This window comes from Ochlerotatus camptorhynchus, unplaced genomic scaffold, assembly GCF_037179485.1.
Source record: "Ochlerotatus camptorhynchus isolate MF236.1 unplaced genomic scaffold, CSIRO-AGI_Acam_v1.1 ptg000268l, whole genome shotgun sequence".
NCBI classification, from domain to species: Eukaryota; Metazoa; Arthropoda; class Insecta; order Diptera; family Culicidae; genus Ochlerotatus; species Ochlerotatus camptorhynchus.
The window spans coordinates 1,877,501-1,895,659 of NW_027040758.1; the positions used below are offsets into that span (position 1 = coordinate 1,877,501).

The 18,159-nt window shown below is 40.5% G+C and overlaps 1 protein-coding gene across 2 annotated transcripts in view; it reads left to right on the plus strand.

Annotated features, from left to right (window-relative positions):
- LOC135705577 (sodium-independent sulfate anion transporter-like) overlaps positions 1-17,917 on the plus strand; it is a 31,226-nt gene extending 13,309 nt beyond the window's left edge. Inside the window, exons 1-3 of one of the 2 annotated variants that reach the window (XM_065227351.1) lie at positions 2,061-2,340; positions 16,276-16,998; positions 17,063-17,917. In XM_065227351.1, coding sequence (XP_065083423.1) covers positions 2,082-2,340; positions 16,276-16,998; positions 17,063-17,850 — 1,770 coding nt within the window. In that variant the 5' untranslated portion in view covers positions 2,061-2,081 and the 3' untranslated portion in view covers positions 17,851-17,917. Of the gene's footprint in view, positions 1-2,060; positions 2,341-16,275; positions 16,999-17,062 lie in introns of those variants that run through there. The other variant, XM_065227350.1, reaches the window with a different exon arrangement.
- The last annotated feature ends 242 nt before the right edge of the window (positions 17,918-18,159 follow it).

Below are 18,159 nucleotides of genomic sequence, written 5' to 3' on the forward strand. Positions count from 1 at the left end.
GCCAGCACCGAAAAACTGGCAAACGACAATTTTGGCACTGGGTTGTGTTCGTACCCTCTTTTAGGGCATGTATGGGTCACTGATCGCGAAATTGGAAAGATTAAAAAAAAGCGACTGTGTACACGAGAAAGTGTTTTAGCTGCTTGAAACTACACGCTGAAAGTCAACTACCCAGATTTGAGGTAACAAACAATTTATTAAAATGTATGTCCACCTCCCAAGAACTACTTTTGATTTCCAAATTTACCCATGCTTGGGTTAACTATATCATAACATTTAAGTTTACGATTATAAGCAAATTGTGGTTTAATTGTTTGAATATTTTATTCAAACATTAATGAAGTTGACCTCCCGCATAAACGCGAACCATAAATTGACCTTACCTAAAATGGTTAAAAATTGTTTATAATCCCTGCTGAACTTCAACTGAAATGGTTATGGAACTTTACATGAACGTTTAATGATAAAGTTTCAACCTTATGTATTATGGTTTTTTGGAACTGGACCTTACAAATAATGGGTTGTTAAGAACCATTACCGTTCCAAATTCTTGTTTTCTCCATACATTTTCGGAAAGAGAACTATATTAGAACCTTTTAACTTATGGTTTGAGAACTTTAATGGTAATGGTTATGGTAGTCAGTAAGGTCCACGAATGGTTTTGTAACATCGATCAACTTTATGTGGAATATATCGCGAATTGGTTGCCTGTAATTTACTGATTACCAATTCACGATATATTCCACGTAAAGTTGAGCGATAATACAAAACCATTAATGGACCTTACTGACTACCATAACCATTACCATTAATGTTCTCAAACCATAAGTAAAAACGTTCTTATATAGTTCTCTTTCTGAAAATGTATGGAGAAAACAAGAATTTGGAATGGTAATGGTTCTTAACAACCCATTATTTGTAAGGTCCATTTCCAAAAAACCATAATACATAAGGTTGAAACTTTATCATTAAACGTTCATGTAAAGTTCCATAACCATTTCAGTTAAAGTTTAGCAGGGATTATAAACAATTTTTAACCATTTTAGGTAAGGTCAATTTATGGTTCGCGTTTATGCGGGCTACCTTTACCCATATTCTGGTTTGGGTGTTTCTTGGCAAACAATATCTAGATTTGGATTAACTGATCTTAGCGTGATGATTCAATGGATTACTTTAATTGGGGTACAAATTGCTCTGATTCGGCTCTGGTCTGGTCAATTGATCATGACCTGATAAATGAATCGAGCCAACTAATCATTTTTCAAAGGCTCATTAAAACCTAAATAAAGCATTAATTCATGATGACTGTTGAAAAAATCATCCCTCTTCAACAACAAAGCTTTCTGGATTTGATCGATTCCTCTCATCGAAACTTTCCGCCATCGAGCATCGTTGAAAGCTTCTCTCCGCGGCGGCATCCAGCGATGCCACAAATACCGATTTTTGCACACGAAAAAAGTTGGGAAAAGTTGATACTGTTTCTTAGTTCAAAAATAGTTAATTCTCGCGTCACTTTTCAAATAGACCAATCTACATTGATCGATTGTCTTCATCGACTTTCTATTTTGTAAATAACTCGTCAACGGAAATATCTTAACACAGCCGTTGTGATCCAAAGAGAAAGTCGACGCAGAGAATCGATCAATGTAGATAGTACCTATTGAAAAGTGACGCAAGAATGGGGGCTAAAAAAGTTGTTCCAGCGCCTTACGGTATCAACATAAACAAGGTGGTCTCAACTTTTTTCGTACACAAAAATCGGTATTTGTGGCATCGCTGGTTGGCGACGACGAATCGGGAAGGGGATTTCCCCTTCGTTCAAAGCAAACGCTGATCACCGAAAACCGGTGACCGGTGGTGGCGCGCGCCGCTTTGCATATGTAATCGTGACGACCCTCGCGTGTGAAATGCCAAAATATACAAGCCATCCGGTCTTGTTTTGGTTGGGACCGTACTTCCACGAAAATAGTCCCAAATTAGCATGATCATCCTCAGTCGGGTTCGATCGATCGTTCGATCGGGTTGTTTGGCAAAATTCGCTAGCGATCATCCGTGAGTGCGGAACGAAAAAAAAAAAAACTATGGTGCTTCAGGATCTTGGAACGAACTTTCGCAAACGGTTGGCACAGCGTGTCGCTGCGGTCAGTGTGCGCGATCTGCAGGCCACGGTGAAGCGAAGAATCAGCATCTTAAGCTGGATCGGGACGTACGATCGGGAGGATTGGGTGTCGGATTTAATCGCCGGAATCACACTCGGATTGACCATCATACCGCAGAGCTTGGCGTACGCACCGCTGGCAGGACTTCCCTCGCACTATGGACTCTACGCGGCTTATATGGGTGAATAACAGAGTTATGTTGTTGTTTGTGTCAGGTGCCTTACCCGGATAGTGAAAATATTTACGTAAAACTAGGATGTTCGGTTGTTGAATTGCAATGTTTTTTGTCCAGGAGTGATAATTACCGCAAGAAGGCCGCAAACATGCAATTCCCTTCTCGGGTGGAACATCTGATAGGGAACCCTCCAATTCGTATGATTGCCTAAAAATATGAACCTGGGCAAAAAATGGTAAAGATTGATTAAGGTTTAGAGGTCGTGCAAATGATTTGCAGTTTGTATGGGAATTACTATGGACAAATTTATAAAAAATCACTCTAACTTTGCTTCTGTCCAAATTATGAAAATTTATGTCGTTCGCAATGACCAAAAAGTATTCAAGCTGTTCCGATCAGTTTTACAGCATATCAAGAAAAATAGAAATGAGAAAAAAAAAATACGAAATAGGATAAATTGACAGATGAATACGTGCAAAACAAAAACGTCAATTTCATTCAAACAACAATTGGCTTGTAGATCATTGTCATGACAACCACATAGTAATTTTGATCAACGTATGGACAACTTGAACCAAAGTTAGAGCAATGTAAAGCCGACACGGTAAAAAAAAAGTACCCAAAAGTAAGTTCTTTTTACTCATCTCAGCACTATAGTGCAGGAACCCAAAAGTAGATAAACCGGGTCAAAGTACAGGGGTTGTGAGAAATATAGGGTACTAGCAAAATTTTGTCCAACTTTGGATTGTTGTAACTTCGTTGAATATTGTTCGATTTTCAATCTTCAAGAACCATTCGACTAGAAAACTAATCAAATTTTATGGTGGAGCAATGGAAGTGACCATGGTTACCGGATACCGGAGATATTCTGGGTTTCCTGAGGGCATGTCTAAATTTCTAAATTTGTGATGAGTTTTTCTCAGAGTGTCCGTTACTAATCTGTGTTTTTTGTTCATACGCCAAAAATAGAACCATTTCCAAAGCAAATGACGCAACAAGAACTAAAATCGGCTTAGAATCAACCAAGATATGGCCATTTCCCTGGAATCGGTCCTGAGGGAGGGTTCTGAGTGCGCTCAGTTCTTTCATTCACTCAAAACATACCATGTGACACCTCTTTCTTCATGGTTTTTTACCAATAGGCTTTCTATAGACTTTAAATGGAGCATTGACTACATTGGCCACTTCCGGAGCCACCGGAGTGCCCCCGGGGGAACCTGTAGTAGGGGACAAATTCATTTTTACACCAAAACATGCCGTGTGACACCTCTTTCTTCATGGTTTTTCATCAGTAGGATTTCCAAAGATTATTGGAAAACCATGAAGAAAGAGGTGTCGCATGGCATGTTTTGGTGTAAAAATGAAATTGTACCCTACTGCAGGTTCCCCGGAGGTACTTCGGTGGTTCCGGAAGTGGCCAATGTGGTCAATAATCCATTTAAAGTCTTTAGAAATCCTACTGATAAAAAACCAGGAAGAAAGAGGTGTCACACGGCATGATTTTTGAAAAAAAATAATTTGTCCCCTACTACAGGTTCCCCGAGGGCACTCTGGTGGTTTCGGAAGTGGCCAATGTAGTCAATGATCCATTTAAAGTGTATAGAAAGCCTATTGGTAAAAAAAAACATGAAGAAAGAGGTGTCGCACGGCATGTTTTGGTGTAAAAATGAATTTGTCCCTTACTACAGGTTCCTTTGGGGCATTCCGGTGGCTCCGGAAGTGGCCAATGTGGTCAATGCTCAATTTAAAGTCTATAGAAAGCCTATTGGTAAAAAACCTTGAAGAAAGAGGTGTCACATGGCACACACCAAAAAATTATGAATTTTACTGGCGATGTAAACATCCATGCATGCAAACATTCATACATGTAATCTTCCTTTTCACGTAAACTAGCAGCTTGCAAGAAATGTTGCAAACAAAAGTGGACAGTTGCATACAATATATGGAATATTGCATGACATGTCCCATAAATATGCACGATCTATAATCTAAACTTGTATGATATATGACGCTCCATTTAGGTGCATCATAGTAACGGAAATTTACACTACTTTTTTTTGCTGTGCATGTTTTGGTACTCCAGTGGTTCCGGAAGCGGTCAATGTAGGGGGCTGTTCATAAACTACAGAATTTAAGGGGGGGGGGGGTGTAAATTATCCACAGCCCATACTAATTTAAAAAAAAATTGTATGGACAATTGTCTACGCAGGGGGAGGGGGGTCAAAAATCCCAAAAAAATGTCTACATAGTTAATGAACAGCTACTAGTCAATGATCCATTTAAAGTCCATAGAAAGCCTACGGATGAAAAACCACGAAAAAAGAGGTGTTGTACGGCATGTTTTGGTGTAATAATGCAATTGTCCCCTACTACAGGTTCCTCCGTACTCCGATAGTTCCGGAAGTGGCCAATGTGGTCAATGATCCATTCAAAGTCTATAGAAAGCCTACTGATGAAAAACCATGAAGAAAGAGGTGTCACACGGCATGATTTTTGTAAAAATGAATTTGTCTCCTACTACAGGTTCCCCCGAGGGCACTCCGGTGGTTCCGGAAGTGGCAAATGTAGTCAATAATCCATTTAAAGTCTATAGAAATCCTATTGGTAAAAAACCATGAAGAAAAAGTTGTCGCACGGCATGTTTTGGTGTAAAAATGAATTTGTCCCCTACTAAAGGTTCCCCCGGGGGCACTCCGGTGGCTACGGAAGTGGTCAATATGGTCAATGCTCTATTTAAAGTCTATAGAAATCCTATTGGTAAAAAAAACATGAAGAAAGAGGTGTCACATGGCATGTTTTGAGTGAATGAAAGAACTGACCGCACTCAGAACCCTCCCTCAGAACTGATTCCAGGGCAATGGCCATATCTCGGTTGATTCTGAGCCGATTTTAGCTTTTGGTACGTCATTTGCTTTGGAAATGGTTCTTTTTCTGGCGTATGAACAACAAACACAGATTAGTAACGGACACTCTGAGAAAAACTCATCACAAATTTAGCAATTTAGACATACCCTCAGGAAACCCGGAATATCTCCGGTATCCGGTAACCATGGTCACTTCCATTGCCTCACCATAAAATTTGGTTAGTTTTACAGTCGAATGGTTCTTGAAGATTGAAAATTGAACAATATTCAACGAAGTTACAACAGCCCAAATTTGGACAAAATTTTGCTAGTACCCTATATTTCTCACAACCCCTGCATGCTTGGGTGCAATTCTTATGGAATTTTCCACTCGCTTTCTACGCAAAAGTAATTTAGTCGTACCCAAAAGTAGGTAAACATGATTATGCTCAACGTTGGGTTTCCACACTTTACTACCCCCTGTTGGGTGGTTCTGCTCCTCGGTTTTGATAACAGGAGAAAACGAGACAAACTAGTCATTGGGTAGTTTTTTTCTTACCGTGTAGTTACAGATCGAAGCGAAGTAAATTTTGAAGGTATGAAAGCTGGATCAACAATAGAAAAGGGCCGATCAGCATTTGTAAACAAACCGTTCCAAATCCCTTTCCTCAAAAATCGAAGGCCGCCCACACAAACCAACATCATCATCGTGTAGGTGGAAGTTTCCCCTATCCGATGATGGTGTTGGTTTGCGTGGGTGACCTTCGCTTTGTGAGTAAAGGGCTTTGGAACGGTTTGTTTACAAATGCTGGTGGGCCCTTATCTATTGTTCATCCAGAAAGGTTGTGAAAAATGGTTGTGGAGTATCTTCCAATTTCCTCTTTTCGCTGTTCACAGTTCACGTGAAACGAAATCGAGCAGATTGCACCCCCGCTCCTGTGAAGTTAAAATCTGAAGGCTGGCGCACAATGCATAAGTTTCCGGGTTTTTTGACAGATAATGCATGGACTAGGTTTTCTCGAAACGTGAACTGAAGATGCTGTGCTTTTAACGAGCAGCTACATCACCAATTAGATCAACCCAAATTTGAGTTCAATTTACTCATAAATTGCAAAACTTGCCTCATGTTTTTCCAGGAAAAAATTCCGAATATGAGAAAAGTAAGGATTGAATTCTCTCAGCCTATTGATACTACTCCAAGGCTGAGTAAAATTTCCGTCAATTATCCTCATTTTCCGCCAGATTTTTCATGTTTTCCTGTGGAAAATTTACTTATCGCTGATTTCCTGCCCTTTTTGCGATTATGAGTAAACTGAACTCAAATTTGGGTTGTTGACTAGCCTATTGGCCCAAGCAAATTGACTAACGTACCCCATTCTAGTATAAATTCCAGTACCACAGTATGTTTGTTTTGATTCACTATGAAAGTTTGACAGATAAAATGAGAGATTAGTGGATTTTCCTATGTTTCGAGGGGTGAATCGATTAGCTTGGGACCGAAGATAGTACCAGAACTGAGCCAAAAAGTTGAGCTCGTTTCTTCGGGGCCTTCTGGTCTTAGAGTTACCTCTATGGTACTATAGTGTTGGAAGCCAAACGTAGGTGAAATCCAATGTACTCAATTTTGAGTACTCGTACCAAATGGTATCGATGGGTAATTTTTACCCAAATTTCTACCATATTTATTTTCAGTTGTTGGGTATTCTTTTACCAAAATTTCGACAACATTCATAAAAAAAATATTTTTAAAACACCGGTTCAATCAGAAGAAGAAGCTTTTCAGTTGTATTTAGTGAAAAAAAAGACAGAAATTAAAGTTTATCAATATGTATTGCTTAAATTTTGATATTTATGTATTTTTAATTAACATATTCTTTTTTAAGATCTACATTAACCGTTTGCTTAGCTTACTCAGTTACGGATCTTCTTCGTACTCTTTGAACACATTGGCATGTTCAGCAACTTTTGTGCTTTTACAAGACGCTGCTGTTTTAAAAAGTAAAATGAAGGAAATTCATGGAACTTCTTCAAAAGTGAAGAAACGTAAAATTAATTATTGCAAATAAATTGAACTGAAGGCATTCATACTTTCTACCATCTAATCAACGGCAAAGCCATAATTTCTTCCACTGTCATGAATTCATCATGACCCCGGCTGGTAAGTTTTTTGATTATTCTCAATGCACCTCGAACGTACTCTGAATAAATTGTTAGTATAATACACCCTGGTTGACTTCAAAATAATTGAAACATTATTCATTATATGTTATATGCTTAGAATACTTTCCATAAATTACTACTAAATTGTAATTAAAATTTGTTATTTATCAATACCAATGTTAACATTCAACCATAAACCATTAAAACATGCATTTACAGAAACTAAGTACGCAAAAGAATTCTGTTTTTCGAAAATCTCAAGTAGCACAATTTAGTGACGAAAAGTTGCAGCATCTTGATTGTGACCGAAGTAAGTTTCTACAACCACTACCGTAAGATTTTGTTACATGTTCAAACATCAATCATTTGCAGATCTTGTGCACACTGTAGCGAAATTCACTTTTAGAATTGTTAGTCGAAATGGAAACTACTTTCTACAACATTGCAGGCGTAACATTTGAATACGGCACTAAAGTTGTAGGGCCCTTTACACGTGAACTTAAGTACACTCACGCAAACCAATACCACTATCGAAAAGGGGAGAATTTCCGCTACCCGATTATGTTTTTGGTTTGCGTGGGGGTTCTTCGGTTTGCGTGTAAAGAGCCTTACTACTTTTGTTTACTTTTGTGCCATTTTCAAATGTTACGCCTGATTTTAACACACACAAATTGCTAAATCCACTTACCTACAAGTATCTGAAAACTTGCAGCATCCAACTTTTTCTCTAAAATTTCCATCTCGGTTCGGTCACTTCACAAGCCAACAATTCCTCCAAGCTGCAGAAATGCCTCTTTTTGTAATCTAATCTAATCTAATCTAACACCAACACAGCCAGGACTGCGAAAATGCCTCTCTTTCCTCCGAAAATACAAACCCAGACTGGATGCTTTCCTGGCTTTGTAGCACCGACGAACCGACATGCCACTGGAGCGTTTCGTTTGTCCACTATTTGATTTGTCAAATGAGCGATTCGATCTGTCAAACGGGCGATCAGAGCCAGAGCTATCAAACGAGGTGAGACGCAAACCAAGTCAATATAAATTTTAAGTGTGTTCGTGTCCTTACTCACGATATGACGCGATGGGATGAGTAGATGTCGGTTCGGTAGTGTTTAACGTATTTTAAATATGGCGCCTTGGGCAAGAATTTGAATGCAGCTTCAATGAGCTGTCACGTCGGTTCGTCGATTAACGGAACCCATAATAGCACGCAGCAGCTGGCTCGCTACAATATTGGTTGTCTGTAATATTGAAAATACATGATTATTCAAAGTTTAGATTTAAAGTAAAACAGGGGTTCACAACCCTTACCTTTTTGCTCCAATCGGGCTTTATCAAGAAAACCGTTCTTCTTGTCGTGGCCCTCCGTTCGATCGCACAAATCTATCGTCGTGATTCCTCGTTGTCACACAAATCGATTCCCTCTGGCCCCAAGCTTCGTACTTCTGCCTGTCAGATAAATTGGATTCCGTTGTAGCACCTGCTGAGTCGAATAAAAATCAACAACTGCCAGCAGCTAGAACGCCCCAATAAAGGGTGATACGGTCAAAATTTGGTCAAGGGAAAACGCGTGTAAATCGGTGAAATCGTTTATTTAAAAAATCAAATTAAATTTCTTTTTCAAGTTCAATTAGTATAAAATTCAGGAAAAATATTCAGTTAGGCTTCCGCTTTTCCAAATCCGAATTGCCGGGCCTTACGCTTGACCCCTGCCATCAGATTTTGTACAGCCACCTTGTCCACCTTCTTCGCCGCAGAAAGCCAGTTTGCCTTGAACTGCTGCTCGCCCTTAGCAGTTTTTTTGGTCTTCTTTAGGTTCCACTTGACAATAGCCCAGTATTTCTCAATTGGGCGGAGCTCTGGCGTGTTGGGAGGGTTCTTGTCCTTGGGAACCACCTGCATGTTGTTGGCGGCGTACCACTCCATGGCCTTTTTACCGTAATGGCAAGATGCCAAATCCGGCCAAAACAGTACGGAACAACCGTGTTTCTTCAGGAAAGGCAGCAGACGTTTATTCAAACACTCTTTCACGTAAATTTCTTGGTTGACAGTCCCGGAAGCTATGAAAATGCTGCTTTTCAAGCCACAGGTACAGATGGCTTGCCAAACCAGATATTTCTTTGCGAACTTTGACAGTTTCATGTGCTTGAAAACATCTGCTACCTTTCCCCTTCCTTTTGCCGTATAAAACTCCTGTCCCGGAAGCTGCTTGTAGTCGGCTTTGACGTAGGTTTCGTCGTCCATTACCACGCAGTCAAACTTCGTCAGCATCGTCGTGTACAGCCTCCGGGATCGCGCTTTGGCCGTCGTATTTTGTTTATCATCGCGATTTGGAGTCACTACCTTCTTGTAAGTCGATAGTCCGGCTCGTTTTTTGGCTCGATGCACGGTTGTAGACGATACACCCAGCTTATTTGCGGCATCTCGGAGAGAGAGGTTAGGGTTTCGCTTGAAACTACCGGCAACTCTCTTTGTCGTCTCAGCGGCTTCCGGTTTTCGATTTCCCCCCGATCCAGACTTCCTGGGTGTCGACAAACGTTCCCCAAACACTTTAATTACATTTGTAACGGTTGATTTGGCAACTTTTAGCGATTTTGCCAACTTTGCGTGCGAGTAGCTCGGATTTTCGCGATGCGCGAGCAAAATTTTGATACGCTGCTCTTCTTGCTTGGACGGCATTTTGACAACTGAAGAGTGAATTCCAAAATCAAAATAGGAGCAACATTCTACACACACACACCTTCAAAATGAGGGGTGTTCAGGTTTTTTAAATGCAAAATTGAAAGAAATACGTCAAGTTGATATTGACCAAATTTTGACCGTATCACCAACAATCAATACGAAACTAACGATTTTAAATTGGCTTACTACTAGACTAGCCTATTGGTCCCAAGCAAATCGTTTAACGTACTCCATTCCAGTCAAAATTCTAGTACCACACTATGTTTGTTTTGATTCGCTATGAAAGTTTGACAGATAAAATGAGGGGTTATTGGATTTTCCTATGTTTCGAGGGGTGATTCGACTAGCTTGGGACCGAAGATAGTACCAGAGCTGAGCCAAAAAGTTGAGCACGTTTCTTCGGGACCTACTTGTCTTAGAGTTACCTCTATGGTATCACCCTTTACTATCTACCTACAAAAGATAATTGAAAAATATATCTAGATAAACATTTCAAAACGTCCTATGAACTCAAATTTCGGTTGATCTCATTGGCCGTGTACATCCGTGAAAAATGTAAACGAACGCGAAAAAGATCCCGCATAAACGCGAATCATAACTTGACATTATCAAAAATGGTAAAAATGGTTTATAATCCCTGCTGATGACGATGGTGATAGTGGTCTGCCCAAGGGGCATGTTGTCTGTCTCGGAGTTAATATTTTTGCAGTGAGTAAGTTACCCATATTTACTCAAAAATAAACAAAGTACTCTAATATGTTTCATCAAATCAGTGCCAACATTTCAAAGGGGCGTAATTGCTTTTGTAAACAATGGCTTTAGCCATCGATTTCTCGCAAATAAAAGCCCACCCCTCCAAATTACCAATGCTAGCTGGGACAGGAAACATTTATCTACCTGTTGGTGTCATTCATTTTCATGAGTTAGCTTTCATTCGCGAGAAATCGAAGACGAAAGTCGTTGTTTTCAAATGCAATTACGCCCATTTGAAATGTTGGCACTGAAATGAAGTTCAAACAATCGCCGTCTGACAAAATGTTTTGATTTCAAGATTTAGTTTTTATTCATTAAAAGATCCAAGTTAGATGGCTCTTGTCCAGGCCAGGAGATGCTGGGGCTCTTTTGTTTTCTAGAGATCGATGGCTGTGAATTGTAATGTCTATGAAACTTTTGGTGATGTGGTGATGTTAATGGTTTCATTTTCCGGCTATTTCTGGCTACCCTGGAAACAAGAAATAACTGAAGACTCTTCCCGGGAATCGGGAAATGTTATTATCCAGTGATATAATTTCCGGTATCAATTTATTAAAATTTGAACTTCGCCAGGCTTTCCCTCGGAAAATTTTCCGGCATTTTCTGACAGTTTTTTCCAACTTTCCCTTGAAGATTTCGACCGGATTCTTCGGATGGATTCTTATGATTTTTCTGGGAGGTTTCGTCCGACTTTGCATGGAGGTTTCTTCCAACATCTCCGGGAAGTTTTTAAAACTTGTCCTGGAAGAATCTTCCACCTTCTCCCGCAAATTTCTTCCATCGTTGAACGGAAGTTTCATCAACTTTCCATTTCAACAGTATCTTCAGATTACCCTCAGAAGTCTTATCTGGCTAAAGCCCGATTCAAAGTAAATTTGGACTCATTCAAGTGATCATAACTCAAGAATTAAACAACATACAACGTCAAACAAAAGGGTATTTATTCAGCTTTCAAACGATACATAACAAGTTATTACATTTCACCGTTTCGAACGAACTGTCGCACTTTACTTGTGATCAATGCCATCATGATCTGCACAGTCGCTGGTGACACTGTACCGGCGAACTTATTCCACTTTAAACGCATTTGTTGTGCATTTGTCACCTCTTTACCGCATCCTAGAAGTTTTCGCTTGATAATTGCCCAATATTTTTCGATCGGTCTGAACTCAGGGTAATTTGGAGGATTAATCTCTTTGGCGACGAAATTAACATTGTTTGCAGCATACCATTCTAGTACCTCCTAGGAGTAGTGGCAGCTGGCTAGATCCGGCCAAAACATAACGTTGGTCTTGTGTTGCCAATTGAAGGGTAAAATCCGCTTTTTCAGACACTCTTTAATGTAAACCTTCGACGTAATTGTGTGAGATGTGATGAAAACCTTGGTTTTAAGGCCACAACTCCAGATTCCTTGCCAAATCATTAGTTTCCGAGCAAACTTATCAGCAAAAACAAATTTATACCTGGAAGGGACATCCCCACGACCAGTTGACAGGTAAAATTTTCGTCCGGGGATTTGTTTATAATCCATTTTGACATATGTTTCGTCATCCATTAAAATACAGTCATCAAATTTCGTCAAAACTCGTTCGTATAGTAATCGTGCTCGCTTTTTGGCCACTAAATTTTGTTTTAGGGAGCGATTCGGATGTTTACTGGCACAAAAAGACTTATAGCATAGAGGTTTCTAAGACTAGTAGGTCCCGAAGAAACGTGCTCAACTTTTTCGCTCAGCTCTGGTAGTCTTTTCGGTCCCAAGCTAATCGATTCACCCCTCGAAACATAGGAAAATCAACGAACCCCTCATTTTATCTGTCAAACTTTCATAGCGAACCAAAACAAACATAGTGTAGTACTGGAATTTATACTAGAATGGGGTACGGTAATCGATTTGCTTGGGACCAATAGGCTAGTCAAGTAGTGAACCAATTTAAAATCGTTAGTTTCCACCGGTTACTTATATTCTTCTCTTGAAAGGATGTTAGGCACGGTGGAAAAGTTGCAATCGTATTTCTTTGCCAAATCACGTATGGAGACACCTGGGTTGCTTTTCATGTACCTCAACACCTTTCTCCTCAGCTCTTTGTCCCTAGTGGCACTTTTATGATAGATACGCTGTGCTCTATCCACACTCAGAGTATCCTTGTAACGTTTGATTGCAAGACTCACCGTTGACTTTGGGAATTTCAACACTCTTGCTATTTTTGAGGCAGACCACTAAGGGTTCTCTAGATGTTTGTGCACAATTAATTTTCTTTTCTCAAGTTCCATGATCCGTAATTTCGGGATGCGTCGATCAATCGAGACACACTTTTCACCAATTTCTTCGTCAATGAAACATCAACAAATGCCTGTCAAACGTTTTTTGTTCCAACCACCAGGAGCACGGTGGTGTATTAAACCGTGCATCCATATCGAGGGGGACGACTCTATCTACGATGCAGGAAAGATTATGTTTTGCTGTGGCTAGCTGCGCGCACGCTGAGTAGATAGAAAGAAGATTGACGACGATTCTGAAGATTTCCTGCAAAAAGATGATGCGCGATGCAAGTAGATGCGAGAAATGAAAGAAGATTTTTCGAAGATCGATTCGCTAGTGTGAGATTTGTTGAGCATCTAGACTTGAGATTTAGATGTGTCGCCCCCCTCGGTCCAGATTTACTTTGAATCAAGCCTTACCACTGGTAGTGGAAATTATTTTCCATTTCAGCAGGACTTCCCATGGAAAACTTTTCTGAATTATTCTGAAAGTTTCATCCGGCTGCCTAAATTTGCTTTGGGCTTTTTTCAACTTTTCCAGGAAGACTCTTCCAACTTCACACAGGAATTTCTCAAAAATTGTTTCAAAAGCGTTTACCGGTGTAGCATGGCAGATTCTTTGCCTGGAAGCTTTCCTGACTTCGCACTAAAGATTCGTCAAATTTTCTCCAGAATTATAAATAAAACTGTTTCCCGGGAACAAAAACTTGTTTCCCGGGAGTCGAAAAATGATAGATCTGATAAATTACACGGGTAAGGGCAACGCTAGGTGATGTGGTTTCACGACCAAGGGATGTGTAATTTGGTCAAATGTTTTCAGAAGATTATTTTTAGCTCATGAAAATTAATACTCAATCTCACGAAATCGGTCAAAAATATTAATAATTATGGATCAGCAAAATTATATTTGCAAGCCTCCATAACGTTAGGGTTAGAGTTAGGGTCAACCATCTACAGAAACTTCCGTTGTTGAATTTTCATCGTCTGTTGGTGTTGTGATGATCCATATATAGCACAAAATGAACATTGCTGAATGCGGTCTTTTATTGGGATTGGCCATCCGAATCCGTACCATGCGGTTCCTAACGTTTGCACTGCTCGAACGTCGTCGGCTGCAAAGCAAAACTTCTCTGACTGTTCCGTTAGGTCACCATAAATTTTCCATCGATTTTGAGGGGCAGCTTGTAGTTCCTTTCGTACACGGGCAATACGAAATTGCCCTCCCATTGCCGAAATATCCTCCTGGTTTAGCATTGCAAGCGCAGTTACTCAGAGTTACTCAAAATAAACTCAGATTTTACTCATGATCAAAAGCTGACTTGCCTCAAGGAGTAGCACGGAAACTAGTCCGATAGCAGTGGGCTCTGCTCACTGTTGAACTTGATCAAGCTTAATAACCTCTGATTGTCTTCAGCAAATCGCTGTATGAAGGGCCAAAAACGAATGTATGGATTAATAGGCAATGCACCTATTCATTTCCTTATACCCCGTTCACATTACAGCATATATCACGTAATATAGGCTGTCTTGCAATGAGCACTCATACATAGGATTTCCAGTGGAAACTTGATGTATGAGTTATATCTGAGTAAAGATTCAAAAAGAAATGTTTGAGAATATTATAATAAAAAATCACGCTGAGCGAGGGCCATCAGGGCACCCATTTGAAGAGATTTGGATGGGGAGAGTGGAGATGTCAACTCCCTGTTGCTAACATTTCGTGGATAAAGGACGTGCTCTTCTCCCCGTTCATAAGGTTATCTTCCTGTTGGATGGCTCCTTTTCTGACCAATTGACTGTTCATGTTATTGGAAGGAGATTCTTAACTGTCCTAATACCCCGTTCACATTACAGCGTATATCACGTGATAAAATTTCTTTTCGAATCTTTACAAGATATCGCATATCCCGTGATATACGCTGCAATGTGAACGGAGTATTAGGACAGTTAAGAATCTCCTTCCAATAACATGAGCAGTCAATTGGTCAGAAAAGGAGCCATCCAACAGGAAGATAACCTTATGAATGGGGAGAAGAGCACGTCCTTTATCCACGAAATGTTAGCAACAGGGAGTTGACATCTCCACTCTCCCCATCCAAATCGCTTCAAATGGGTGCCCTGATGGCCCTCGCTCAGCGTGATTTTTTATTATAATATTCTCAAACATTTCTTTTTGAATCTTTACTCAGCGTTTATTTCAGAATTCTTCTAAAATAAGATTGAGATTCTCTCTGAGAGTCCATAAAACAATATTTATAATAGTCTAGAAATTTTCTGCAGATTCATCCAAAGTGAAAACCATGAAATTCGTCCTTATATTTTCTTCAAATTTTACAGCTTTTCTAGGAATTCGCTGAAGATTCCTGCTAGAATTCTGCTCAAAATTCGCTTTAATTCTCATTTAAATTCCCAAACAATTCACTTTCGAATTGTATTGAAATTTTGTTCAGAATTATCTTGGACTTCTCATCTAAATTCTTCTGCAGTTTTGCTTGGAAGTTTCCTTAAAATTCTATAGAAATTCATTTCGTGATGCCTTTGGAATTATCTACGGAATTTGCATTAAATTATCATCAGAATTTCTTTGGAATTTTACGCCCAAAATTAGATTTACTTGGTATTTTTCACGGATCCTGGGATCCTCTTCACAATTGATTTATTTTAGAGAAGTCCTGAAAAGAACATTCCAAAGTTCAATCTCATTCGGTTTTATGCTTTATTTAAATGTATATCGTACAGCCGAAAGAATTTCCAAAATTCCGGGAAACAAACGAGAATTAAAAAAAAAAACAGGAAATAGTCAATCTGAATTTGCTGGTAACCATGTAAATTTGAAAAATACTTATGCACTTTAACCGAAATTTCAATTTCAGTTTAATTACTCATTTGACTTATTGACCCCTTCGGCCTAATAGCATCCCGCCTGTTGGCATCTGACCTAATATTCTATCTACAAAAAAATCCCCCCCCCCTCCCCGAATGCTGGCTACGCCCTTGAAAATTAGCGCTTATTAGCAGATGAGATAGGAAGATTACATATCTACTCAACTATCTTGTAACGAACCAGAAGATGCCTTACACGGTGTATTTGATAACGGCTTACCCGACGCATATTGGCCCTGCCGTAAGCAAATTGTTGTCTCTTGTGAAGACGCTAAGCTCAGATAACCGAACACTGTACTCATTTATTCCATTAAACCTTACTTAAGCTGCTCCTTCTTTTTCTTCCGCCCCAATCACAGGAACTCTGGTCTACGTCATCTTCGGCACGGTCAAGGAGGTCTCCATCGGACCAACGAGCCTGATGGCCCTGCTAGCCGTCCAGTATACGATGGACAAACCCATCCAGTACATGATCATTCTGGCCTTCCTAGCTGGCCTAGTTGAACTGCTCATGGGCGTCTTCAAGCTGGGCTTCCTGGTCAGCTTCATCCCAATTCCCGTCACGTCGGCGTTCACCTCTGCCACCGCACTGATCATCGTGGGAACCCAGCTGAAGCACCTCTTTGGAATCCCGTCGAAAGCGCGAGGATTTTTCCAAACCTTGTACAGTCTGGCCACCCAGGTCATGGAGACCAATCCTGGAGATCTGATTCTCGGAGGTTTCGCCATCGTGTTCCTACTGGCTCTGCGACAGATTACAAAACTTCCAATCAAAGACGATACACCACGAGGTAAGGCTTTGAAGAAGTTCCTCTGGTATCTTAGTTTGTCAAGAAACGCATTGATCGTACTGATTACATCGGCCATTGCCTTCAAATGGCACGGCACCGGAGCGGAGGTGCCTTTCAAACTGTCCGGTCACGTAAAACCGGGCATTCCAGGATTTGAGCTACCGATCTACAACGTCCAGTCGGGGAACGAAACCATTACGTACTTTGAGGTCGTCAAAGACTTGGGAAGCAGTCTTATTCTGGTACCGCTGGTAGCGGTCCTAGCTAACGTATCAATTGCCAAAGCATTCAGTAAGTTCTGTTCGGATATAAAATTTCGATTCTTGACGATTTTTACAAACTTCCAACATTTCAGCCGCCGGGAAGATAGTCGACGCATCGCAGGAAATGATTGCCCTGGGATTGTGCAACATTCTGGGGTCCTGCTTCAGTGCGATGCCAACGTGCGGTGCGTTCACCCGATCGGCCGTCAGCCATTCCAGTGGCGTTCGGACGCCGTTGGCTGGTATCTACTCGGCCGTCATGACACTGCTGGCGTTGAGTTTACTCACTCCGTACTTCTACTTCATCCCGAAGACGACTCTGGCCGCGGTTCTGATCTGTTCGGTGGTCTTCATGATTGATTTCAGCATCGTGAAAGTCCTCATGAAAGCATCCAAAACAGACATCCTCGCGTGGGGTGGTTGCTTCTGTGTGAGTCTGTTCGCCGGAGTTGAGGTGGGTCTGCTGTTCGGGATCTTCATCAGCATAGTCGGTCTGCTGAAGGTTTGGGTGCGGCCAACCATTCAACAGGATTCGATCGAAAACAAAGGAGTCCAATACGTAAAACTCAGCCCGGAGACGGGAATCTTCTTTCCTGCCGTGGATTTCCTTCGAACGAAGGTGATCGAGGTGGCAAACGAGCGGAAGGTTCCGATCGTGGTGGACTGCACATCGGTGATAGGACTGGATCATACCTCTACCAAGGGTTTGAAGGAGCTGGCAAACGAACTGATAAAGGTGAAGCAAAAGTTGATTTTACTTAATCTTAGGCCCTCGTTGAGGAAAACACTCCAGGAAGGTGACTCGGAGATATTCGTCTTCTGGGAGGACGAAGGTGATATGGGTGTCAATAATAGCAATGTTGTTCAAAATATGTCTTGAGAGAGATGCTTGCTCTCGGGAGATGCCATAGCTGTGAAAATTTATGTGTAAGAAATAAATGATGATTGTGCCGTAGGTTACCTCTATCTCTAATAGATAATTCAAAATCCAATGTTTATAAGCTTCATAGGTCGAACGTTTATCGTGAACAAAAGGTTTATCCTGTTTATCCTCGGGAGTCTTTCTCTACCTCGCAACACTCTTCCGACCAGTGATGCCAACAGTTCAGTTTAAACTGGATTATGCATGTTTTGAGAATTCATCAAGTTTTATGATTTAAGTATAAATTAGGATGCTTTTGAACTTCTA